The sequence below is a fragment of the Alexandromys fortis genome, unplaced genomic scaffold (genome assembly GCF_014885135.2).
Source record: "Alexandromys fortis isolate MF-2015 unplaced genomic scaffold, M_Fortis_MF-2015_v1.1 scaffold_40, whole genome shotgun sequence".
Classification (NCBI taxonomy): domain Eukaryota; kingdom Metazoa; phylum Chordata; class Mammalia; order Rodentia; family Cricetidae; genus Alexandromys; species Alexandromys fortis.
Genome location: NW_026067966.1, coordinates 2,656,196 through 2,683,441, shown reverse-complemented (window position 1 = coordinate 2,683,441; position 27,246 = coordinate 2,656,196). Strand labels below are relative to the sequence as shown.

The window sequence follows — 27,246 nt, the reverse complement described above, 5'->3', positions numbered from 1 at the left end:
TCTAGGTCATTTTATAATATGGTATGAAAACCTCAAGTGATGGTTAATTTCACTTCTTTTGGGCTCTCAACTGGCCTGTGGAGTCTGTAACCTCATCGGTAGGTCTCAGGCTTGTTTCCCAAACCTATTTAAAAAAAGGGGGGGGGGGGCGGGGAGCATGGTAGAAGATCGCACAAATTCGCCCCAGTCCGAGAACTGCTTATTTCTCTGGCTAGTTCCCCAGAATCGGTGCTCAGGCCTCGGCCGCCCCGCCTCCCTGGATGCTGGCTGCACCCAGAAAACCCGCGAACGACGGGCGTACACGCCCAGATCTGGGTGCTGAGCCCGGAAGCCTGGGGCGGCAAATTCCCGGCTCCGAATCAGCTGCAGCCCCGCCCAGCGACACCTCCGGCCCTGGGCTGCAGCTTCGCTGGGGAGAGGGCGGGGCCTCGGGTCACGTGGGGGTCATCCCGCCCCGCCCACCGCTTCCTGCACCCGCGGGGTCCTGCCTGCTTGCGTCTGCACGTGGCCTGTCCGTCTTCTTACTCCGCGACCCAGCGCTGCAGCCATGGCTCCAGGCCAGCTCGGTGAGGCCCTCGCGGAGCATGGCCGGGTCCCGCCTGCCCCAAGCCCGGCCACCCGCCCGAGCAGCACGCCGCTGGCCGAGCCGGGGAAGCCCCGGGGCCGGGCCTGCCGACTGTGTCCCGGTGCTGGGCCTGGGCCTGCAGTCGCAGGTCCCCTCCCCATACCCGGGAGAACGCCGCGCCAAAGCCCGCGAATAATGAGAAATGCCTTGTGTTTCAGCTCTGTTCAGTGTGTCTGACAAAACTGGCCTAGTGGAATTTGCCCGAAACCTCGCATCTTTTGGTTTGAGTCTAGTCGCTTCCGGAGGCACGGCAAAAGCGCTCAGGGATGCCGGCCTGGCAGTCAGGTAAGGAAGTACGTAGTGTTAAGGTAAGTTCAGGGAGAAAAACGTGACCATGTTAACTCGGAAGAGATGCAATCAGACACTGAGAAAAATAACCTGTTATTCCTAATAACGTTGTGAGGCCGGCCCAATCTTACTCTGTGGAAGAGGAGAACCTCCAGGTAACAGCCTAACAAACAGTAAGGGGTAGAAGTTGGGTTAGAACTAGAGAGATTTGATTTTTTTAGAACCCTAACACTCAGCCACTGTTAAGCAAGCAAATTAAGTTAGGTGGGCCATTTGTTATGCAGAACAAACACAAATTCTCAGTTTTCAAGGCCTGGCTTTAACTTAGTTAAGAGGTCCAGCTGCTACTTCCATTAGCATCTTCAAAGTACAAAGTTACTGGCTCACTCACAAGCTCCTTACCACCTGACTGGTAAGTGGGAAGGGATTGATTGACAAGAGGTGTCAGGAGATGACCCCCAAAAGGATGGAAGATAGAAAAGGGGAAAAAAAAATCTCAGGATAGGAAGTTCAGAAGAAGGACATACCACTGGTATAAATTTCAGATAGAAAATAAAAGATCTCTCTGTCTTTGTTGCCATAACAATTCTCGGCCTATGGATAATTCTGTAGAGATCTATTATCCACCTCTTCACACGTTTCTCTGTGAGCAGTGCATAACCCCTGTAGATCTGACTGCTTCAGACTGCAAGAATGCCTTCGCTTATTAAATACATGTTTTCCTCAGTATCTTTTGGCATCTTGTCTCTTGAGATTCTCATGAGAGGCAAGAGCATCAGGGAAAGCAGGCAAGGATGTTGTGAGGTGCAATTGAGTCCTTTGGGCCAAGTTGATGTCCACCATTGTTGCTGTTGCATTTCAGATGAATCAGAATTTTGAAGTGTAAGGAGTTCTTACGTCACGTGTCACCTAGTTTAAAGGTTTGTCAGACGGTCACTCCTATTTCCGTGTCACTGCCCAAGCCCGACTTGCCCCCATTGTGCCATACATTAGCTTTTTGATTCTTACTCTTTTTTTTTTAAGATTTATTTATTTATTATGTATGCAGTGTTCTGTCTGCATGTATGCCTGCAGACCAGAAGAAGGCACCAGATCTCATTACAGATGGTTGTGAGCTACCATGTGGTTGCTGGGAATTGAACTCAGGACCCCTGGAAGAACAGTGCTCTTAACCTCTGAGCCATCTCTCCAGTCCCTTGTCTTATTCTTTTGGTGGTGGTATTGAGGATTGACATTCAGTTACTGAACCATATCCCTAGCTCACTTTTTGTTTGTGTGCCTTTTTTTTTTTTTGAGCCTGTCTTGGAACTCGCTCTGTAGGCCAGCCCTGCCTCTGACTCACAGATAGCCTCCTGTCTCTGCCTCCAGTGTGCTGGGATTAAAGGCACGTACCACCACTTCCCAGCTTACTTTAGAAACTTAATTTACAATCAGGGTCTCTATGAGTTGCCCAGGCTGGCCTTGAACTTGTAATCCTCCTGCTTCTGCCTCCTTAGTGATTGCTGGATTGTGCATATCTTTTAAAAATTGAGAACTTAAGTGTGTTTCCTACAAAGAGCTAGTGTGTGTGGCCCAGATGTTTTGTTTAGAGCCTGGCTCGGTCAAGTTTACTGCGTGGAGTGTGGACAATTTCCATTATTAGTTCATGCAATTGTTCTACCATCTTTTCTTGGTTGTCCTATTGGATGAGTACATATTTGAAAGGTTACAAAGAAGTAATTTGTCCAAGGCCATTTTATCTAAGAGGTCAAGATTTTCTCCCTGGAAGTTGACTGTTGCCCTGTGCAGCAAAGAGCCATTAGTGAGGTGCAACAGTGAGCAGATTACAGGCTCCACATTTAGATTCCAGATATTAAAATAAGTTTTATTGCATCTTGGCAGTGGTGTGCACACCTTTAATCCCAGCACTGGGGAGGCAGAGACAGGCAGATTTCTGTGAGTTCAAGGCAGAGCAAATTCCAGGACAGGCTTCAAAGCTATAGAGAAACCCTGTCTCAAAAAAATGAAAATAAAATAATTTTATTGCATGTTTTAGTTAGTGTTGACACAGGCAGGCAGGGAGAGGACACCTTGAAGCCTCTACCGCATGGAGCCCGGGAATTGAACTCAAAGATTGTCAAACTCCTAGGCAGGTACTTGTCCTTTTTTTCCTTTCTTGAGATAAGTCTCTTGATGAACCAGAAACCAGTTTAGGCTGGCTCACAGTGTTGCCCCAACTGGCCTAGAAGTCCCGGTCCCGTGATGTCAGGCTCCTGAGTGCTAGGATTTCAGGAATGTGACCATGCCCAGAGAAGACCTTCCACCCCCTGTGCATAGTACTGAGAATTGAACCAGAGCCCCACATAGCCAAGACAAATGCTATATGAACAATATTCCCAGCTCTTGTCAATTTAATTTAGTTTTCCTCCTTTTTGGTTTCTGTGTGGTTTTGTTTGTATATTGTAGTTTTGTGCACTTGAGGCAGACTTTCTACACTGAGCGATACCTCAAGTCCAAAGATATTTTTAATGTTGTTAAATTCTCTATAAATGATTCTCCGTAGATTTTTGGTTCCTTTCCTAGAACTAGCTCTTGAAACCAGGCTGGCCTTGAACTCACAGAGATCCTCCTGCCTCTGCTTCCCGGAGTGCTGGGATTAAAGGTGTGCTTTATTTATTTGCCTTATTTATTTATTTATGTGTTGAATTTATTTTTATGATTAAAGATACTGACTTATATCTCTGAAAATTGTGAAGCCAGTGCTTTCATACCTAATTGATTCTCTAAAACATACAGGAAAAACAAAACATTTTTTGTAAAATAAATTAGATTTTTGAAATCTAGTGTAGTGAAAAAAATTAAAGGTTTGATACATTGTTTATGTTGGACTGGGGCTAGGGATCTCTGGCTGAGTCTAGTAGACTTGGTGGCGGAGTGAGTAGTGGAAATGATGGCTTAGTAACTTTTCATTACTCTGTTTGCAGAGATGTGTCAGAGCTAACAGGTTTTCCTGAAATGTTAGGGGGGCGTGTGAAAACCCTGCATCCTGCTGTCCATGCTGGTAAGTGATTGCCGCCTTCACTTTTTAACAGAACTATTTTAGTTAGAAGCTTCAAAGAGTGTAAGCAGTAAGTACTTCTTGTTTTGTGCGTTCTGTCACCTTTGCCTTCTTATTTCATATCTCAAGAATCCCTTATAATCCCTTATAACTGGCCTCAATCCAGTGCCATGGACCGGCTCAGGGGAGCCACTCAGACCGTGGGAGAAGCAGGGTCTTGGTAACAGGAAGGCACAAGTTCGGCGATTGACAGACAGACACAACACACGAGAGTTGTTGGAATCTGCTGTGATTTTACTGAATTCATGTTTTCATTTTATAGTATTCAAACAAAGAACAAATCAGAAGGTCATGTATCATTGGTTGGCACAGTATGAAAGCTTCTTTTAGTCACATCAGCGATATTTAAGAAAAGTATATTATCAAGAACAGGTGTTAGACATAAAGCATCCTTAGAAGAGGAAATCTTGTCCTTGGGAATCTAAACCTCAGACAAGTGGCTTCATCTTAAGAATAGAAAGTTTCTGTCTTATTATCGCTATCATGGCCTTTCCTCTTTCTAACCCTTTGTTTATTTCATCTAGTGACCAAATATGTCTAATTAGCTCTCTGCACCTGTTGAACTATACTTTTTAGTACCTTCTTATGCAGCAGACACTATGGGGGGTTGGGATCTAGCAAGCCTATCCATAAAGTTCAAAGTATAATATAACAGTCTTTGTCCATCAACATTAACCCATCTATTCCCTTGCTCATCATACACCCCGTGTATGACAAAGGTTCTGCTGTAGTCTTATACATTCCCACATTCCCATACTGTGTTTCCTTATGCCAGAGCTGTTCCTGAAGAGATAATCCTTGTCTTTTGATATATAGAATATCATTATTAAAAAAGAGATTGTGCAAAGCCCTTATCCCTCATAGCCAGCTACTCGAGAAACCCATCTATGCCTCAGCAGTGGCTAATACCGGGCTGTCTGCCATTGACCTCCAGGAAGCCTAGTCCCATAGGACACGTAGCTCCTGTCCGGCATAATGACATATGTCATGTCACACAGACGACACTGGAGTTGGTGTGGCACTCCAGGATGAGTTCATACTGTTTTCCTCTCTTGCTGTTGATCTTGACCTAATAATAGTTTAGCTAATCTGGACTGCAGTGTTTCTTTGTTACAGTCTGACTGTACACCTCTGCAGTAGTTCAGACTTAGAATATCCTGTTAGACTGTAACTGGCTCTCAAAAGAATGTGATCTTTGTTCATTTGTCTGGCACAGAAAACCCTCTAGACTGTAATAGCAGCAAGAAGTCTATTTCTGCCTTGCAAGGTGTGGTAAAACTTGGGAAGGATGGTCAGAGCTAGTGCTGGAGGCGTGGCTCAGCCTTAGCAGTTGAGCACTGACTGCTCTTGCAGAGGACCCAGGTTCAGTTTCTCGCACCTACAGGATGGCTCAAAACCCCAATGTAACTCCAGTTTCAGAGAATCCAGTCCTTTCGTTTGACTTTCTTGAGTATGGGGCATGGGTGGTGTGCATCCATATAATACAGGCCAAACAATCCTGCATATAAATAAATCTGAAACAGGAAAAGGGCTGAAAAGCTAAGGATAACCAGTCAAGTCATGAGCTATTACTTATGAAATGTACGTTTGAAAGACTGCCAGAGGTTATGTAAACATTCCTTTTACAATTTCTTGGGGTTTGGAATTGTGTTGGTTTTGCATAAGAAAAAGCATTAGATTTCTTTTGTTTTTTGAGACAGTCACTGTGAGGCAAGTCTAATTTAGACTCCACCCTAGTCTGGAGCTCTTGGCGCAGTGCTGGAAGCACAGGTTTGGGCCACTAGACCAGTTGAGATTTAAGTATTGAGGAAACAGGTGTTCTGTTGTTGTTTGCTTTGGTCTTGCTGTGTAGCTCAGGCTTGCTATCAAACCTGCTATCCTCCTGCCTTGACCTGGTTGCTTAGAAGTACAGACCTGGACCACTGGTGTCTACTGTTAAATATCTTAATATTTTCTTTCATAACTCTTCAAACGTGTATAATGTTCTTTAAGAATATCACACAGGTCTGTAATTGTCGATTGCGTTTGGTTGGGTTACTCAGTCTAGGGGTTTGTAACCCACCCTGCAATCAGTTATTCCAGGGTCTCGGAGGGGCGCTACCTGGAAGGGAATGAGCTAAGACAGAAGAAGGAGGCCAAGCAGATTTGTCAAAGCCTCTGTTTATTAGGGACGGGTTACAGTTTATATATGGTAAAGAATGGGGGGCAGGGCAACTAGATTCTTGCCGCGTGTTCCAGGTCATGTAGGCCAGGTTACATTTAGACGGGTAGGCCAGAAGTCACAAGTTGCCACACCTAGTTCCCTGGATAGCTGGAATGTGAGGCGGTTCCGCTAACAGATTAACAGTTAATTGGGTGAGGGGCAGGTTTTCTCAATAGAACATAATTATGGGTGTGAGGTTCTCTGCAGACTCCCCAGGGTGATGGTTTCTGTAATTTTAGGGGGGAAATGGCTCCTGACATGTAATAAGTAGAAGGCTGATGGGAGGGTCATTTGACCAGGAGTATAAGACCAGCTTGGGCAATAAAGTGAGGCCCTGTCTTTGGCGTAGGGTGCACACCTTTCATCCTAGTGCTTGGGAGGCAGAGGCAGGTGGATCTCTGAGTTTGAGGTCAGCCTGCTCTACTGAGTGAGACCCTGTCTCAGAAAAAATAATAATACTAGAGGGTTTACCTTGTGGGACTACACAGTATAAGCTACTGAATTTCTGACCTTACTCTGTGTTTCCACTTTATTACGTTAGGAATCTTGGCACGGAATATTCCAGAAGATACTGCTGACATGGCCAGACTTGATTTCAACCTTATAAGGTAAAAAGTTTGAAGCTGAATTTTGAGTGAACTAAAGAACTCAGATAAATAGTGCTAAACCTGATGTCTCCTCTTCTCACTGTGTGAGTGGTCTTCTCCTGTGCTCACAGTATAAACACTTTGTGCATTGTCTGCGTATGTATGGGCATTTTAATTTTACTAAATTAATGTTTGCAAACTATATAATTTAAGTTGAAATAATCTTTGTTGTTATCGTGCATTTGAAGCAAACATCCCACCACTGAATTAGACCTTAGCCACACAGTCTTTGCCTTTCAAAAGTTAAGATTTAAACATCCACGGTTGCTTTATTGAGGTTTGGTTTGTGTGTTACACAGTTCAGCCTATTAGAAGGATGCAATCCAATGGTCTTAAGTATATTCAAAAGAAGTGGTGAAATCATCACCTTATTCATTGTTAGAACGCTCTTGTCTACTGCCTACATCTGTAGGCCCACCAACACCCCTGTTCTTAGTGGTGTTCAGTCTCACTTGGTTGCTGATTTCTCATGGTTCTCCAGTTCTGTGGGTTGTTTCTTGCTCAGTGGTGTCTCTCATTCGACCATCACAGTTTTGCTTTATTGATGTCTAGTTTCTTTCTTTTAGACCTTGTGCCTTTGCTGTCATACCTAAGACACACTTCATTATGGTGATGAGGGTTTTCTTTTTTTTTCTTTTTTTCTTCTGATTTTGTGGTTGAGTTTGTGATTCTAGGTTTTGCTTGTTTGTATTTAGACAGAATATCAGCTGTGTGGTTGAGACTAGCCTCTCCTGACTTAACCTACCAAATGCTGGGATTACAGGGGTGTGCCATTTTACACCCTGCCATTTTTATATATGGAGAGGTGTGAGCAGAGATCTAATTTGATGCATTTGGGACTGTCTATTGTCCCAGCATTATTTGTTGAAGGCTGTTCTTCCTCCACGTGGTTCAGGCATCCTTGGTCTCTGTCTGTGGTTATGCCAGTGGACACTCCTATGCAAGACCTGTAGTAAAATCTGAAGTAGAGAGCTATGGGTCTTCCTGCTCTGTTTGAGCCATTCAGGGACCCTTGCATTCTCCCTAGAGTTTAGGGTTGCTGTGCAACACTTGTAGGAAAGGCAGGTTCTGTGGATGGATGTGGGGGCTAATTGTCATCTCAAAAGCAAAAGTCTTCTAACTTATAAATACGAGATTTCTTCCCTGTTTGAGAAACGTTGCCTTTAGTTCCTTTCAACATTGTTTTGTACTTGTCGGTATGTCAGTCTGGCACTTTTGTAATTTTATTCTTCATTCTTTGACTTGCTTTAGTGCTGTCTTTAATGCATTGTTTTCTTAATTTCCTGTCCTGATTGTTGTTTGCTAATGTGTATTATTACAATTGATTTTTGTATATTGATCATAAGACCTGCGTCCTTCCTGGACTCATTTATTAAGGCTGATGGGTTTTCTCCTTAACAGCTGAGGATTTTCTCTTTGTATAAGCATCATCTTACATGGAGTCAACCCTGATGCCTTTCCTTTAATTTTCTTTATACATTTCTGTGGCTAAAATGTGACAAATATTGAATAGAAATGGTTAAGCGTGAATATTCTTATTTCTGAATCTTAGGAGGAAAATATTGGTTAGGCTATCAAAAACCATGATACTAGATTTTTATTACATTTTATCATGTGAGGTGTTTCTACAATACTGAATTTATTGATGTCTTCTTTTTCTTAAAAAAATTATGGATAGTTGTTGAATTTTTTTTTTAAACATTCTGTGCCTTGAATTAATCTTGTGGCTTTTGTCTTCTGTTAACCTTACATTAATTTATTTTCTAAAGATTTTCATTTATTTATGAGGCACACATGCTGTAGTGGCTTGTAGTAGTCTGAAGATCGCCCACAGGAGTTGATTCTCTCTTAGCATGTGGGTTCTAGATATCAAACTCAGGTCATAGTCTTGGCAGCAAGCACCTATTTTACTGAGCCATCATACCAGCCCCTAATTAATTTTTAGGTGGTAAGGTAACTCTGCCTTGACCCCAAAAGGAAAAAAAAAACAAAAACAAAAAACCAAAAACCTGCATTCACATGGTACAAGGAATGAACAGACCGGTTGAAGGATTATGGGCTACATTCTTAGTTAAATATTCTGTTGCCACAAGACAAGTAACACTCACACCCTATCTTCCTATCGGAGTAGGAACCTAGTTGTAACATTAGACTTTTGTTTGAGATAGAAAGAGATCTATTTCTTAATACCTAAAATACCAGGTCTGGCTATTAGTCATACCTGGTGACAATAACCTTGATAAACTTGAGAGCAGAACTCTCTGATCTGTTATTGGAACTGTTGACAGTCACCTTGAAGGAACCCAAGTAAGTTCCAAATGCACCCATACCTATGGGCCCTGCCAACAGTCCTGATCAGTGAACTGGGAAGTTCTCCTTTCATTGGTCTTTACCAGCTGGGCTCGTACTGCTGTCCTGAGGTGGACCACTGTGTGTTTGACCTTCGTGTTAGACCACACTTACGACCGACCGCTCTGAAGCAAAACAAGTGTTGTACCCTTTGAATGCTGAAGTGTTTCCATCGTGTACACAGTCTGCTGGGGAAATGGTGTAAATGTGAATAGCCTAGGTAAACATCACAGTCTAAAATGAGGTTTACTATACTCTTAGAATTTTGATTCTTCTTAAAATGTTTTGTTTTTAGGTGGGAGTTTAACTATGCACCCAGGGTGACCTAAAACTCTATTATCTTCTGAGCGTTGAAATTACTATCATTCCCAGCCAAAAAACAAATTTTGAAATTTGAAAGGCTTAATAGTTAGCTAAGGCCAAGCAAGCATCAAGCTTGCAGGCTGGTCTGGACGACATTAACCCTATCCAGAGTGTGTGCTGATTCTATGTTCTGCAAGTGTGGACCTCCAGACCTCTTTTCTATATAACTTCTAAGGGTTTCAAGATGTTGGGTCTAGACAGGTGGCTCAGTGGTTAAGAGCACTTACTGTTCTTGTAGAGGACCCAAGCTTGGGTTCCAGTACCCACATGGTCCCCACAATAATTGTGACTAGTTCTTGGGGGGTCTGATGTCCAGTGACCTCCACTGGACATAAACACATGCAAACAAATCCTTGTAAACATAAAGTCGATCTTTAAGAAAGGAATTTGAAAATGTCAGACTTACGGTTTATGTTTTAGATCTTCATGGGGTTTGATCACGTTTTTAGTAACTTGCTTTATTCCTAGCAATCTGTAAGTGACAAAGCTTGAGCTTCCCAGTGACAGCTAGCTCTCCTTGGTTGTCAGGGTCGTTGCCTGTAACCTGTACCCCTTTGTGAAGACGGTGGCTTCTCCGGATGTAACTGTTGAGGCAGCTGTTGAGCAAATTGATATTGGTAAGTTGGGATAAACCTTTCAGAACTGATGAGGGTGGAGGTTAAATTCTCTTTGAGATTTTGTTTTTCTTTTCATTATTGAGTATTCATGGTTTTGTTTCATGTTGAGACAGGGATTTGCTGCATTTCCCAAGCTGGCCTCTAACTTGAGATCCTCCTGCCTCAGTCTCCAAAGCTCACAGATTCTCATGGTATGTCACCCCATCTGGCTTAGAAAATACTGAACTATAAACTAATCACTTTGTGTATTATTCATACTGGATATTTTCCCCTATTTTTTTAAGTCAGAAATTAAGGTCTTGTGCACAGTGACTGGAGAACTCATGAACTGAAAGCAAAATGCCGAAGAAAATAATGTATTTTGTTCTTCAAAGGCGGAGTGACCCTACTGAGAGCTGCAGCCAAAAACCATGCTCGGGTGACAGTCGTGTGTGAACCAGAGGACTATGTGGCAGTGGCTGCAGAGATGCAGGGCTCTGATAGTAAGGACACCTCCCTGGAGACCAGGCGCCACTTGGCCTTGAAGGTGGGGTGCATTTCTGTAATCCTGTCAAATAATGTCTGTCTTATCCGTGTGCCAGTTCAAGCAGTATGCAGTTCTCCTAAATGTCAGCTTTCTGCACTCTGCCTGGGACTTCGGTCCTTTTGTTATACGCAGAGAGGTCAAAAATTAGGAGTGCTCTCTGTCATATTCAAAGGCAGAAAGGTTAGCTGTACTATTTTAGGTTTATTTGGGATGGGTCATGGGTGTAAGGCTATGTACCGAAAAGCGTTCTTGGGAAGTGTTCCTAATATCTCACGAAATGCAACTTTTTATAGGCATTCACTCATACTGCACAATATGATGAAGCAATTTCAGATTACTTCAGAAAGCAGTACAGTAAAGGAATTTCCCAGATGCCCTTGCGGTATGGGATGAACCCCCATCAGACTCCTGCCCAGCTGTATACACTGAAACCCAAGCTTCCCATCACAGGTAAAGTATAAGGAGTATGTGCTGCGTCTAGACACCTGGTTTTCTCTGTGTTGTGTCTGAAGTTACTCCCATTCAGAATATAAACTAAATTACTTAATACCTCATTTTATAACCATCCCAAATCAAGGCTCCAGTTGGACTGCACACGAGGTGTCAGAATGGCACATCGTGCACTGCCTAGCAAGCCACAGGTCCTGGCTGATACACAAAGCTGAAATTGGAGATACAGTTTTGGGGACATTGATGTTTTGGAAGACTTGAGATCAGGTGGGACTCCTGGGATTTCCCAAAAGAGGGCCCCCCAGACCAATCCTGTGGCACCTCTGTAATTGGTAGTTCAAGCAGTGGAGAAAGCTCCAGGGAGAAACCTGTGTATTACAGTGGTCAGGAGCCACTGTCTGTTTGGCAAATGTTACAAGAAGTGATTTCCTTGATGGCTTAAAAGGCCAGCTCTGGTGGGCCAGAATAGCATTGTTGTGTGACCTTAAATAGCATTGAGGGGCCAGTGTACTCATTCAGGGGCAAAGGCACTTGTTACACTAGCCTGGTGGCTGCAGTTAGTCCCGGGTCAGAATTGTCCTCTAGCACCACACTTAGGCTTCTATGTCCCCACACACATACACATGTAAAATAGTCAGTAATTTTTATGACTGTCATTAAGAAATGTCTTAATGTCATTAAGAAAGAAATGACAGTGAAGGACAGTTCTTTGAACTGAGAATCAGAACTGTGGGTTTGTGTTGTGTGACACTGTTCTTGGTGAAATGTCTGCATGTGTACTCACTCCAGATAGGGAACCAGTAACAGACCAATATACAGGTACCACCAAAGCCCAGCTTCGTCAACTACTGATTGATTACTTGCAAGTATATTGGTGAGAGGTTATTTATAGCCGCAGAAATGATGGTGACAGCCCCATCACCAAAGCCCACCCTGGCATGGGTGACAGCTCACAGTAGCTAAAATCCTGGAGCACACTGCACAGCCTGCAGGCAGATTGACAGCTGGAGAGTGTCCTTTCCAGGCAGCTCAGCTCGTCTGAGCCTCCCAGTAATCCCTGCCTGGTAAATCTGGTCGGTTTCAGGGACTTCCTGTGACTAGTCACGTTTGCTGTAAGAGCAACTGTTTTCACCCCCTTTTTTAAAGACCTGTGTCCAAAACCAAGAGTTTTACCTAGAGAAAAATTGCTTCATGAAGTTTTATAGAATTAATGGAGGGATGTTTGGGGTGGGGATGGGGCAGAGGCAGAGGCGAGCTCTAGGTGTGGAGCCCTAGCACTGTCGGAAGGCTTCAGCACACACTCCAGACAGCTTCATTCACACACACTCAAGGCAAGCCATGCTTTACGGCCCATGTTTCCCTGTTGGGAAGCAGCAGTTCCTCCTGTTGGCTTCTTCTGTCACAGCCTAAGGAAAGATGAAGAGAGCTCTCCTTGTACCCCTCCCATCCAGGGAGCGCTGTGTTCTGTCTGTCACTGCTCTGCACAGCCACATCTTGTACCTAATGATACCTAAGTCTCTCAGTCGCCCAGAGTCTCTCAGACTGTGCTGTCTACTGATGCCTCAGTTCTGTACAATAGAGTAGTCTTAATGGTGTGCACAGGACCGACCCTTGCTTGGCCTTCCTTGCTCTGTGAAGTACTTTCATTCCCACTGACTGAGGTCTGCGTCCTGTGTCACTCCTCTACTCCCTTACCTCTAGCTTTGCTCCTAGCATGGCGTGGCCTCTGTGCTAGGGTCTTGGCGGTGACCCCTGCACTCAGGCTGCCTCCCTTCTGCGCTAGGGTCTTGGCTGTGACCCCTGCACTTGGGCTGCCTCCCCTCTGCCCTTTATAGTCCTGGCTCCCTTTTTTCAGATCTCAGCACCTCAGATCAGAGTAGCAGATCCTCTCCCTTTGTCACCTCACCCAGCTTTACTGGTTCTCCCATTAGGGTGACAGCCCCCAACAGAAACCTGTATTACATTTAGAGTCTGTGTGTTTTGTGTTTTTATAGAATTTCTAGGGCTGGAGTGTCTCCTAAACTCCAAGAAGCTCTGTGTTCCACCCTCCACAATGAAAATGGTTTTTATTTGTGCTCTGTGAGTCTTTTATTGTTCCTTCTGTGTTTGCATGGGTACTTCATTCTTCCAGAATGTAAAAGTATTGTTAGTACTTGAGGCCGAGGAGGTCCCGGGCATGCAAACAGCAGCTTCTTGCGAGAGATTCATTCACAGGATTTCTCCCAAACACATACTTATCTTTACAACAGAAAAAAAAAGTATGATGCCTTTTTATTTGGCAGTGATATAATTACAGTGGACATGCCTGTTTGTCTAGAACAAAGCTGAAGCAAAGAATAAAGATGGAATTGTGTGTATATTTGATTATTGTCTTTTGCTTTGTTTTTATTTAGTTTTGAGACATCTCCTTATGTATTCATGGCTAGCCTGGAACACACCAGGCTGGCCTCAAGCTAGTGACATTCCTCCTTCTTCCTCTGGAGTGCTCCTCTTGGAGGTGTGCAGTACAGCGGCCAGCTTTGGTGTGACTGACTGCTCTCCTCCAGCTGGAAGTGAGGTGGTGCCTGTTTGTTTCTTCTGCCTAATAGATGAAGCAACTTGAAACATTTCTCTGTAGCTCTCTGTTACGTCTAACCAGTTATTAGTGCCTCTGAGAATATAAGTGAAGAGGAGCTAGTGTGCTGGGAAGTGTTTAGACACAAGCATTCCCCCACTCACCTCCCCGTATCCACTAAGCTATCCACGAAGGTGAGCGCTGGAGATGGGATCTGAGATCACAGTTTCTGCTTTGCTTGCTGTGCGCCTTGTAAGGTGTCTCATGTTACAGTTTATTGCTTATCGCTGAGTTTGTTTCTCCATGAGGACATGGTGTAGTTTTCTTTTGTTTGGGGAAACTTGTTTTGAGACAAGGTCCCAGAGAATGCTGGGATGACACCATTCTGCACTGCTGAAGTTGCAGTGTCTGAGGCTGGCTTTGAACTTAGAGATCTACATACCTCTGCCTAGTGAATGCTGGGATTAAAGACCAGCACCCCCTGCCCAACCTGCAGCTTTCGCATTGCTCTAGAAGATGAAAACTCCTATTTCTGTCGGTCTCCTGCCTTCCAGAGCACTTTAAATTGTACCATAGTTGTTGGTCTTTGGGGTTTTTGTTTTTTAGTTGAAAAGGTTTGTGACTTGTGATATATACCGTCACTGTAATTTCTGTAAATATTTAATCTTATTCACATGAATTTTGTAATGTCTGGTTTTGTCATTGTTGCCAAGTCTCTTACTATTTATTTTTAGTCTGCAGTTGTTGGGGTGCAAGTCTTTGAAAGTGACCTAAGCGTAGTTATGCTCCTTTTGTAATTGGGTTACTGCTATTCTTATAGATATCTATTTGCTTCTTGTTTACTTCTTTTGAGGTATCGGGTGGTCTTAACTATGTAGCCCTGGCTGTCCTGGAACTCACTATGTAGACTAGGCTGGCCTCTAACTCAGAGATCCACCTTCTTCTGTCTCCATCTGGGCCTTGCAGACTCTTGGTTCTCAGCCTTTTGGCTAAAATCACATGCAAGTTATATAGCCTAGACATGTTATTTTTTTTTAAGGAATGTACATACATAAGACATTATCGAACCTGCTCGTTAATGTGTGTGTGTTTCTGTGTGTAGTCCTCAACGGAGCCCCTGGATTCATAAACTTGTGTGATGCTTTGAATGCCTGGCAGCTGGTGAAGGAACTCAGAGAAGCAGTGGGCATGCCGGCTGCGGCTTCCTTCAAGCATGTCAGCCCAGCAGGTGAGGGCCCTGCCCCAGCACGCTCTAGAGTGCTCGGACATTTTTGTTGTTTCTCTCCAGTTTTTCTGATTATGGTAAGTTCTGATGCCAGTTATATAGTCTGGGAGTCTATTTGGTAACATAGTAAGCACACGTAATTATATGTCCTTGTTAGGAGACAGAGACACTGCACTGTTGGCTCTTGCAGTGTTGTTCTGAAAGTTTAGAGATGAAGTGACATAATGTGATAGAACCAGCTAACTGCTAAGTGTACCTCAGCAAACGAAGAGACTGTTCCTGTTTTTATTGAATGAGATATTCCTTTGTTTCTACCCTCAAGTCCTTAATTCCACCATTTGGCTGTCTCAGGGTCTGTGTGCAGTCCAGCACATAATTGTTCCAAATTTACTGGGTGCTAAAGTGAAGTGAGCAAGGAAGAAGTAAATGGTCCGGAATGCAGTGGTCCAGCTTCCTGCACATGCCAGTGTGGCCAGGCTTCGCGGCTCTGCTTTCAGAGGCCAGAGAGAAAGTCCCCTGCCCCTGCCCCAGCCCCTGCACTGTATGCTTGGTGTTTAATTACCTCGCTAAGTTGTTTCTGTTTACTTTGGCACAACTACTAGAAAATATACTCCATAGGTGTTTGGAAAATACAGACTAGGTCTTTGAAAAAAGCCAATTTTTAAAATTTGTTTCCATTTCTTTATTTTGTGGCACCAGGCATTGAAACCCTGGTCTTGTACATGTTTTGCCACTAAGGTACACCTCCAACTCTTGAAAAAAATATTTTGGTGGGGCTGAGAGATGGCTCAGAGGTTAAGAGCACTGACTGTTCTTCTAGAGGTCCTGAGTTCAATTCCCAGCAATCACATGGTGGCTCACAACCATCTATAATGAGATCTCCTGCCCTCTTCTGGTCTGCAGGGATACATACAGGCAGATGCTGTATACATAGTTAAATAAATCTTTAAAAAAAAAAACTCAAAAAAAAAAATTGGAAAAAAATATTTTGGTGTCAGATTTGAAAAGTAGCAATTTGAAGTTTTAGGTTATTATTTTATGGCTTTTTAAGAAATTTGTGTATGTGGTGGGTTGGGGGTGCTCGGTCATTGCTTCTCCTTGGTGGGGTGGGAGTGCTCATACCTTCCCTACCCTTTGCTGTCGCCGACTCTACCTTCTTTCTTTGGCAGGTGCTGCTGTTGGGACTCCACTTAGTGATGATGAAGCCAGAGTCTGCATGGTCCATGACCTCTATGCAACTCTCTCGCCTATGGCCACTGCATATGCAAGAGCAAGAGGTCAGAAGAGAGATTTTGTCAGAGGAGAGAGCAATGCTTTATCCTTAATAGAATAAGATAGGATTGCTTATAACTTGTATTATAGGATTTAGATTTGTCTTTCTTTGATTTTAATTAATATTAGCTGAGTATATTTTAAAAAGCGCATGTTAGTGTTTTAATGTAATAAATGGAAACAATGATATTGGTACATTTTATTTTAGATTAGGTCTTTGAATACATTTTTATTATGAAAAAAATATTGTGTGTTTATTCTAACTGCTAAGTTTTGGCTTGACTCGCATTTTACATACTCAGAAATACCAGACTCTTAGTTGCAGTGATCAGCAGATACGCGTTCCTGAGGGATTTTAAGACCCTGGCAACAGTTTATCAGTTACAGCCAAAGGCAGCAACTGTGCCTTGTGCTAAGGCCTCCAGCCTCCTGCTTGTGTGTGGACACACTCTGTGGGGGTGGAGGCCTATCCTCCTTCACTAGCTAATGCTGACCTGCAGTTAAGTGCTAAGGAAGGTAAAACTAAGGAATCCCTTCTCACTGGCTATTTGACTGATAGATTAACTCTGGGTGATAAGGTAAGCTTTTGTTTCTGCTTCATACAGAATGCCCACATCGAAGTAACAGAGTCAGGCAGGCACATGCCACAGGCCAACATGTTTATGAACCTGAAAGGGATCAGAGAGGAAATACTGGATTTGATCACATGGATTTTTTTTTTTTTTTTTAATGTAAGAAATCCCTTAACTTTCACTTACAGGAGCTGATAGAATGTCTTCATTTGGTGATTTTATTGCATTGTCTGATGTCTGTGATGTCCCTACTGCAAAAATTATCTCCAGAGAAGTGAGTAGAGGTTCAAGTATTTTGATCCCTATGTAACTGAGTAACTTGTTCCTAGGCTTCGCTGGAACTGTAGCCTGCAGTGATTGCAGCAGCTCTTTAGCATGTAGGATACTGAGTTTATTGCCTTTTTGTTTTTAATTTTGAGATTTAAGGTTCCAGGTGGATGTTTATCTTCATGGTTTTTTTTTTTAATATTTTTATGGTTTATTTAACTTTATTTCATGTGCATTGGTGTGAAGGTGTCAAATCCTCTGCAACTGGATCTTCAGACAGTTGTGAGCTGCCATGTGGGTGCTGGGAATTGAACCCGGGTCCTCTGGAAGAACAGTCGGTGCTCTTAACCACTGAGCCATATCTCCAGCCCCTGGGGTTTTTATTATATGTTTAGTTCTTTTAAATTCTCTGCTGGCTGTGTATTCCCCTCCCCCACTGGGATTGAAACAGGATTTCTCTGTGTAACAATCCTGCAATCTGTAGACTAGGCTGGCTTCGAACTCACAGAGATCCATCTGCCTCTGCCTCCCGGGTGCTGGGATTAAAAGTGAACCCCACTGCCGCCCTGCTGCTGGGTGCATCTTAGTGCCAAAGTTACTATTCTGAAGGCAGAGCCATCTTGCATAATGAGAAAATAATGGACCTTGCTACAGACCCTTCGAGATCTGAACGACTAGGGCAGAGCACTTTGATGAGCTGACCCTTACCATTTAGTATGAGGTTTGCGTCCCACCATTAGTGCTGGGAGGCAGAACCAGAAGAGGAAATCAAAGGAGGGATGGGGGGACCGTGGCATGGTGGTGCTTAGCTACTTTAGGGATTCTTGCTGACCCTAAACCTTCCCAGCCATGCTGGGCTGGCTTGCTACTCACAGTTCATGGTGACACTGAGACATCTCTGTCTCTAGTTACAAGATTACGGACCTGGGATCTTATCTCCTTGTTTTGTGCTCTCTTGAGCTAGGCTGGAGCATGATCCCTCTGGTGCGGGCCTCAAGCCCCCTTCATGAAGAGACTAGCATAAGAATGGGTTTTCCTTCACAGAGGCTCGTGTATTAAAGTGAATCATCCATTTGTTCTTAGTTAAAACTAAGATTAACCACAGAAAATAGGATAGCTTGGAAAACAGAGTCAGTCCTGAAGAATAATTCTCTTCGTAGGTCTTGTACATTATGTAGAACAACTAAGTGTTGCTTTATCTTACAGAGTTCTCTGATTTCTAAAAATAAAATTACATCTAATGTACTTACAGGTTTCGGATGGTATTGTTGCCCCAGGATATGAAGAGGAAGCCTTGAAAATACTTTCTAAAAAGAAAAATGGGAACTACTGTGTTCTTCAGGTCAGGGCAGTTCCTACATTCGGCGGCGATTTGGTCTTCAGTTTCACTTTGTGCCCTCTCCCCTGTGTAGCCCTTTCTTGCAGAGACAGCTTTCCGACTCACCCCTCTTTGGTGTCCTTGTCTCTATCCTTTCTCCCCTTGTCTTTTTTTCTCCTGAGATTGGGTTGTGCTGTGTAGCTCAACATGACCTCGAGCTCACAGCTTTCCGAGTGCTGGGATCAGACACTCAGAGCAGCACATCAGGCTCCTCTATTCTTACTGTTTATGAAACAGGGTTCACTGTGTATCCTTCAGCTGGCTGAGAACTCAGAGATAGACCTGCCTCTGCCTCCCAGAGATACGATTAAAGGTGTTGCCACCACACCCTACCAGACACTTTTGTTGTTAATCTTAGTAATTTTTTAATTACAGGTGGTTTGCAGGGTCTAAGATTCTTTGCCTTTTTGTGTTTGTGTTGAGGGGTGGGGGTTGAGACAGGTTTCCCTGTGTAAACAGCCCTGACTGTCCTGGAAATCACTCTGTAGACCATGCTGACCTCCAGTTTCAGGAGATTAGCCTGCCTCTGCCTCTAAAGTGCTGGGATTAAAGGAAGTGTACCACCATGCCTGGCTTCTTTTTGCTTCTTACTTGTGTACCCTGCTTCACACCCTTGCAGGTTATCTAATATCTGTGTATAGTTTACCTAAGTCCCAAGAGAAATAGAGCTGGGACACAGACTGTGTGTATTGGAGATGTTTTGCTGTCCCTGTAAAAAGTGGACAGCAGCCTAAATGTCCGGGTGGGCATGGTGTTTTTAAAGTTCCCATCTGTGCAGTTAGGTGAAAGTAGTGTCGAACATTCACAGAGTGATCCTCTTCATGGGGGAGTATTTTTCAGATACAAGCTAGAATTCTTGGTTTTTCCCACTTTGTGTTGTTTTATATTTTCTTCTATTTTTGCTGTGCAGAGAATTGAGCAGGGGCTCTTTGTGCATGTTAGAGACTCTACCACTGCGCCAGCTCCCGGGCCTTGTTCAGTTCCTTTCATGAGACAAAGTCTTGCCGAGTTGCCCAGGCTAGCCTTGAGCTGACTTACTTTGTAGCCAAGGCAGGCCTGGGCCTTCGGTTCTCCTAAGTCAGCCCTCCCAGGTAGCTGGGGTGACCAGCATGTGCTGCCAGGCCAGAACCAGTTTTAACTTGTAATTCAAATGTTAGCTAAATTTTGTAAGAGAGCTCTAGAAAGAAAGGAAAAATAGGTTGTAAATTTTGTGCCTCAGCTCGTTCTGGTGATTCTGTTTTGTATGCTTATCCAAGAAAGGAACTGAAGGAGTGGTACCCTGTGATTATTGTAACTGTTTCCATGGTGATCAGTGGCTTTGGTGCCTGGCCATTGTATTATGTCCGTGCTAAATGATGTCATCACACATGTTCATGTTAAAAAAATGGATTCTTAAGAATGAGGTCTTTTTTTTGTTAGTGTTTGGTTGTCCTGTTTTCTGAGACATGTTTTGGCTGTGTAGCTCAGGCTGTCCTGGAACTTCCTGTGACCCAGGCTGGCCTCTAACCTGAAGTCCTCCTGCCTCATCCTTCCAGTTACTGGGATTACAGGCATACACCACCATGCCCAGCAAGAATAAAAATTTTTATGTGAAAAATTTGAGGCTATGGATGTACTTGTAACTTTTATAATTTGTGCCCTAGATGGACCAGTCCTACAAACCGGATGAAAATGAAGTTCGAACACTCTTTGGTCTTCGTTTAAGCCAGAAGAGAAATAATGGTGTCATCGACAAGTCATTATTTAGCAATATTGTCACCAAGAATAAAGATGTAAGTTTTACAATATCTAAACTAAATGTAATAGCATATCTATCTTTGGTATATCTAAGCTTATCATTTATTAAGGTCCATATTTGTAATTGGAAGATATGCACGCAGCTCACTCATCTGAGTTGTCAGGTAAGCCTGACATCTGTGTATGTACATACATAGAAATAAGTGTCTTCAGTCATATCTAAGTGGGATTGTGTTGTCCCTCGCTGCATGCTTACAGATGTTTTCTGTACTGATGACTGTTGCTTCACATCAGTGAAAAGCCTCATGACTACCCAAGTAGATCTGCGCCACAGTGGTATTTAGGTCGTTTCCTTTTTCAGTGCTTGGTAATTGTTTTTAATGTGAAGAATGTTTTTGTTCTGTTTTTTTTTTGTCACCCTGTCGAAGAGGTCTAATTTTGGGATGATGACCTGGGGAGAACATTTTATTCAATCCCAGTATGTTATAGGAGAGGACTGCGCTCTGTATTGTAAAGCTTACAGAATTGGGACAGAGAATAGTTAAATCTGTCTAAAGTTACAAACTGGGGGGGGAGGGAATGGATGAGAGGTGCATGTGTGTAGTTTTTTCTGTGGCTCTGCTCATCAGCTGCTGCTGTAGCCTGCCTCTCTGAGCTTCTGCAGAAGCGCTGGTCTTGTCACAAGCAGGTCATTGTAGCAAGAGTGGAAGGTAGAGGTCTGAGACTGGTCTGGCCTTGATTGCTGGGCAGGGGAAGCTGCACACACTAAAAGCCTTATCCTTTTCCAGAAAAATGGTGCTTTAGCTGGCTGAGGGGCCTCACATCCCCGCACCGGCATTTCTCTTATCCTTTGATCTAACTCAGAATGCCAGGGCTGTATTGGAGGTGACTTCTAAGAGGCTAGCTTTCTGTGGACTCAGATTGTACTTGTTGACGCAAACAGATGAAGGGTAGATTAATGTCCTGGAATAATAAATTCTTTTAAAAATCTTCTGAAACTTCGAATTTTGGAATTTAAAAAGTGTAGGTTCACATGCACTCTGTGAGTTCTTTTGTACTCTCCATTCTATTCCTCTCTCTCTCTTTTTTTTTTTTTTTTCGAGACAGGGTTTCTCTGTGGCTTTGGAACCTGACCTGTCCTGGAACTAGCTCTTGTAGACCAGGCTGGTCTCGAACTCACAGAGAGCCGCCTGCCTCTGCCTCCCGAGTGCTGGGATTAAAGGCGTGCACCAACACCGTCCGGCTTCTATTTCTCTTTTAAAGAAGCTAATTGGGGTGAAGCCAAGCTTACCTTTTTTGGTTATTTTTAAGTTTTAATTGCATGTATTCATTACATATAGCCCTGGGTAGCATAAGGACAATGTTATACAGTCTCTTGTGTGTTGACTGTATCCCCTGCCCCCACATATACCTTTCATTCCTCCCGCTCTGTTTGGTCCTCTTTGTTCCCCTACACAGTTTTTCTTTCATATTATACATACTGTGCATGATCTTAAATTTTATCTATAAATCTAGGCACCACAAACAGAATATTTGTATTTCGGAGAGTGGCTTATTATTACTTAATATGATTAGTCTCAGTTACATCCATTTTTTTTATATAAACAGTATAACTTCATCTAGTCTAGCATGGACTTGGAGCCCAGATGCTCCTGCATCAGCCTCTGGGTGCCGTTTGCTGGGATTGCAGGTATCATGTGTTTTCTCTTTGGGTAGTCAGTTCCCTTTACCTACTTAGCATACACACATGGATCATCGTCCTCTTTTCTAACATGTATCAGATGAAGTGACATTTGGGGCTATTACAGACTTACTGCTGAATGTTGGCTTAGAGTTTGCAGAATACTTTTAAATACCTTCTTAAAATGTTCTCAGCAAAGCAAAAAGATGGTATAATTTGACTTTTCCGGAATACATTGGCCGTGTGGGAACCACAGTAGTGCATAACACAGGAAATGTAATCTAAGTGTTTTATCTTCAGTTATTAAAGATATTCTGGTTAAAAAAATGTCTTTTTAAAATAAATGCAATATTTCACATCTTGTTGCCGAACAGTCACCATTAGTTTGAGGGTGACACTTGGGATACTGCACTGTGTTAGTCACAGATACGCTAGCGTGTTTCAGTCTTCAGTAAAGCATGACTCGTTCATCTGGCTGCCACTGAGGGACCTGACTGCGTTACAGGTCTGTTACACTGGTATATCCGTAGCTTAAAGTTAATGAGCTTTCAAAAGCCTGGTGAGACTTAAGCATCCCGTTTGTTTCAGCTGCCGGAGTCTGCCCTCAGAGACCTCATTGTAGCCACTGTCGCTGTCAAGTACACTCAGTCCAACTCCGTGTGCTATGCCAAGGATGGACAGGTAACCACGCCATCAGCCCACCTCACGGGCACTGTCGTTGTACACTATCCCAAATCCATCCGTCTCTGGTACTAGGTGCTTGAAAGAGAAGACTTGCCAGATCCTCTTCCTGGTTTGTCAGTGTTTACTCAGCACCGTGGTAGACTTAAAACTAACAAGAACTAAGTAAGCAGGCCAGAGCCAATACTAAAGTTGGTTACACTGACTTGCTTAGAGTGAGCTGGCTCATTTTGGATTTGTGGAACGTGTTTCTTCACACACACACACACACACACACACACACACACACACACACACACACACCCATCCCCGCTGCCCCTGGCTGGTAGTATTTCCATTGATAAGGAACGGGAAAGGAAGGAATTGTGCTGCCAGTCATTGGGCTGTGTGTGCAGCCTGCACGGATTTCTGACATGTTTCATTTATTTAATCTTCTGTAGCCTTGTGAGTCAAACCCGAGTCACAGTTGCTCTGCCACACACCACGCCCCTGCCTCCTGGGTTTTGTTTTAAGAATTTGTTGAAAGGGCAGCCTGCATGTGTTGAGACTTTGGACTTCAGGGTTCCCTTTTGCCTCTGCCTCCTTCATGCTTGGATTCTTAAAGAATAATTTGAACACAGTGAAATTTATCGGTTTTAAATGTACTTTTCTTTTTTTTAATTATGTGGTTATGTGGCCACTGCTATAAACGAGATCACTCCCAACTTTTTTTTAATTAATTACTTTTATGTGCATTGGTGTTTTGCCTGCAAGTATGTCTTTGTGGGGGTATTGGGTCCTCTGGAACTGGAGTTACAGACAGGTGTGAGCTGCCATTGTGGGAGCTGGTAATTAAGTCCAGGTCCTCTGAAAAAGCAGTCAGTGTTCTTGACCGCTGGGCCATCTCTCCACTCCCAGATCACTCCCAAATTAAAGTAACTGAAGCTGGGGCGTTTCAGTTTAGATTTGTTCTGCTTTCAGTACAGTCTGGATCTGCAGAAGCTGTTTGCCACTTGCTTATTTTGTTTAATTTTGGTTTTGCTTTTTACTTTTTGAGACAGAGTCCCACCATGTGGGACTTGGAACTTACTCTGTAGACCAGGATGGCCTTGAATTCGTAGAGGCCTGCCTCTGCCTCCCAAGTGCTAGGATTAAAGGTGTGCACCACCACTCCCAGGTCCTACTTGGTTCTAAAGTAGATTTTGATTGGATTTTGTTCAACTAAAGTCCATGTTCTTGGACTATAGACTGTGTTAAGCTGTGGTATTGGTTATGTAAGTGGATTTAGTACATTTTCTTACTTAAGACATATTCAGCTTGCTGTGGGTTTATTGGGACATAAAACTCCATTGTTAAGGTTAAAATGTATCAGTATTGAGCATTTATTATTAATAAATTTTTAAATTTTTGTTTGGGGAGAGGGAGGATATGGGGGATAGAATATAAGGTTGTAAATATACCCTGACAAATGTTAGATCTCAGGACAGCAGAAGGAGTTCTGTGCCACCGTGACAGGGGTTGCCAAACTTGCAGGGTAGGTGCCTTTGCCTGCTGAGCCATTTAAAAGTTAGTTCTGGTAGTGAACACCTCTTAACCATGTATCCCAGCCATGGGATGCAGCATTGATCCTGTGCATCCCTAGGGTCTTTCTTAACTTGAGTGAATCTGATTTTAATACAACCTCAGCGCATGCTCCAGTGTGTCTTCTGGTGGTTTTACATGATTAGCTCACAGGTTACAGTTGTGATGGCTGTTCAGGCCAAAGAGATACTAGTATATGATTCAGAAGGGCCTTTCAGGACTTTTGTAGAAGGCAACTATTAAAATTGTTGTTTCTAGTGACTAAATCTTGACCAGCTGTGTACACTGGTTGTTGGGTCTTGGAGCCAGCAGAGCCGTCCAGAGTGTGCGTTTCACTACCAGCGTCCTAACGGAAGTGTCTGTTGTTAGGTTATCGGCATCGGAGCAGGACAGCAGTCTCGGATACACTGCACACGCCTTGCGGGTGATAAGGCAAACTCGTGGTGGCTCCGACACCATCCACGAGTGCTTTCCATGAAGTTTAAAACCGGGGTGAAGAGAGCGGAAATCTCTAATGCCATTGATCAGTATGTGACGGGCACCATTGGTGAGGTACGGGCTGACTGAGTTCCTGGTGGGCTGTGTGGGTTAGTTCACTGTTTGGGACAGACTTTCGCGGTATTACTTCAGAAAGACTTTCTAGAAATTGTTAAAATTAAAATACCTTCTGATCCCTGTCACCTGTCCTGCCGCACCCTTCTGAAACCACAAGCGTCTGCTTCTTGGGTTATGAACATTAGATTAGTTTTGTACGCCCGTGCTTCCCCTGCAGGTTATAATATTGCCATTGCGAGGACTGTTCACCCATCTCCTGGTGTCAGCAGAGGTCGTATTGTGTATTAGACTTGAACTGTCATTGTCCTGATAGCTGGTCACCAGGGACTCTCTTCCCCTACCCTACTACAGAGGCCAGTAGCAACTTAGTGTGGTTTGGTACCTTTTCTGTTTTCAACAAAAATGTTCTCACACCGTCTCCTTATTATGTCTGTTTTTGTTTTGTTTTTTTTTTTAGTTTTGTTTGTTTGAGTTGAGGTCTTCTCTTCAGTGCAGGCTGACCTGGAACTCAGCTACTAATGCCAGGATTACAGGCATGTTCTGCCTCAGCCTGATGAAGGCCTTGCTTCTTAATCCCTTTGCACTGGGGGTTACATTGCAGTATAAACTTTAGAGTAAAGTAACACAGACATCCATGCAGTAGTGAATACCATGAATTGTGTTTTGATTTGCCTATGCTGTCTTTATACCCAAGACAGCTGTATACGTGTAGTTTATCTGTACAAATATCAGTTATCATCTGCTTCTTAATTGGAGATGAAGGGCCATTTTAAATGTTTTGGTGCATGTATAAACTTATAGGTTTAGGTTTAACTCAGAGATTTGGGAACATGGTAAGTTTGGGATAAACTGAGTTACAAAAGTAAGGTATAATCTCTTTTTAAAATCTAAGAATTACCTTTCCTTTATGAATATGTTTTTAAACATCAGAGAGCTTCTGGAAATAGGAACTTGAGTTTGTTGTTGTTTAGTGAGCAGCCACAGGAAAACGCCCAATTGGATTCTGTCGCTGTGCTTTCCTCCGGACACAGCTAATGGTAACGCTGAGCTCACCTGCTCCCTGGCTCCCTAGGGAGAAGACCTGCTGAAGTGGAAGGCGCTGTTCCAGGAAGTCCCCGAGTTACTCACTGAGGCAGAGAAAAAGGAATGGGTCGACAAACTGAGAGATGTTTCTGTCAGCTCTGATGCCTTCTTTCCTTTCAGGGATAATGTAGACCGAGCTAAAAGGGTAAGTGAGAATCAGTGTGTGTTAGGGACACAGAATTTTAGAAGCCATTTCAGGCATCTGCCTTTGAGGCTGGGGGTGTAGCATAGAGCGCCTTGTCTCTCAGAGTCAGTCCCAGCACCACAAAAAAGTTGTGATTTCCTATGTTTTAAGTTACTTAGAGCTGCATGTGAATTGATATAAATGGAGAATTATTTCACTTTTCTGTATGATATAGGCATAACCCAAATTCTGTTGTTTTGTATGAATATGTCATTGTTAGTTATGCTTTTTTTAAAGGATATATTTGTTTTTATTTATAATCAAATTTTATCATATATAATTGATTGTTTTGACTGCCTTTATATATGTGTGTGTGCCTGCTTGAAGAAGCTCTGGAACTGTAGTTACAGGTGATTGTTTTTTTGAAGAGTACTCTGCTGAACCATCTCTTCTACCCCTGGCTTCTGCTTTTTAGAGAGGAATTTTGTTTTTTGCTAGGTATGCATGGCATTGTGTTTTGAAAGTCAGCATTGGTTTTGGGGTTTTTCTCTGCAGAGTGGTGTGGCCTACATTGTTGCGCCATCTGGATCTGCTGCAGACAAGGTTGTGATCGAGGCATGCGATGAACTGGGGATCGTCTTGGCTCACACGGATCTCCGGCTCTTCCACCACTGATCTTAGTTTCTGTCATTTCCTTGTGTGCAGTAAATAAGTGTGGGATTTTAAAAGTCCCTCTTGTAAACAGTGGGTCGTTTGCATCTTAATAATTGGATCTATGGTTTTAGGTTCGTTGGGTCTTATCTGAAAGGTATAGACTTCTAGCCCAAGTCATCACATACAGAGGTTTGTGTGTACAGAACCTAAAAGCATCCCTCCTTGGAGCTCAGCTTTTGATATGGTCTTTTATAAGCCGAGAAGCCAAGCTGCCTTATGATGACACATCCCCGCTGGGAATTGCTCTCTGCAGGGCTCTACATCATGCCCCTGAGAAGCTTGACTGTTTGCCGCCTTGACAAACAGCCAGTTATCCCCTGGGAATTGATCCTTAGCGGGATCTGGACAATGCTGATGTTGCTCTTAGGTGAAGTGTTGCCCTTATTTTGGCACCCGTGATCTTCTCTCCAGGTCTGTTTAAAACCTGTATTAGAGATTTAGTAACTTGTGTTACCTACATCAAATGGACCCAATGTTCTTAGAGTTTTTACTCACAGTGATTATGTTTGGGGTGGGAGGCAGGTGACAATGCCTCCCTGTGCCTAGCAGGTCATAACTGGATCTGTGGTCTTGACTGTTCACCTGGAAGATGCCTATGGTCAGCTGTAACCTTCAGTCAGGGAGCCTCAGTCCTGCCTTCTTTCCACTCCTTTCCTAAATAAAAAATGCAGAAGCGTT

The 27,246-nt window shown here is 43.4% G+C and overlaps 1 protein-coding gene across 1 annotated transcript; it reads left to right on the top strand.

The window, feature by feature from the left end:
• The first annotated feature begins 445 nt into the window (after positions 1–445).
• Positions 446–27,246, top strand: Atic (5-aminoimidazole-4-carboxamide ribonucleotide formyltransferase/IMP cyclohydrolase). Its single transcript, XM_050154246.1, has 16 exons — positions 446–566; positions 784–910; positions 3,877–3,953; positions 6,755–6,821; positions 10,101–10,189; positions 10,564–10,715; positions 11,009–11,165; positions 14,822–14,947; positions 16,114–16,221; positions 16,977–17,062; positions 18,308–18,397; positions 20,077–20,205; positions 22,440–22,532; positions 24,462–24,644; positions 25,720–25,875; positions 26,410–27,246. The coding sequence occupies exons 1-16, from the start codon at positions 548–550 to the stop codon at positions 26,527–26,529; spliced, it is 1,779 nt and encodes a 592-aa protein (XP_050010203.1). The 5' UTR covers positions 446–547; the 3' UTR covers positions 26,530–27,246.

Coding starts and splice junctions, on each gene's coding strand:
- Atic (XM_050154246.1), top strand. Junction 22,533..24,461: donor GCTATGCCAAGGATGGACAG/GTAACCACGCCA, acceptor GTCTGTTGTTAG/GTTATCGGCATCGGAGCAGG. Junction 24,645..25,719: donor TGACGGGCACCATTGGTGAG/GTACGGGCTGAC, acceptor CTGGCTCCCTAG/GGAGAAGACCTGCTGAAGTG.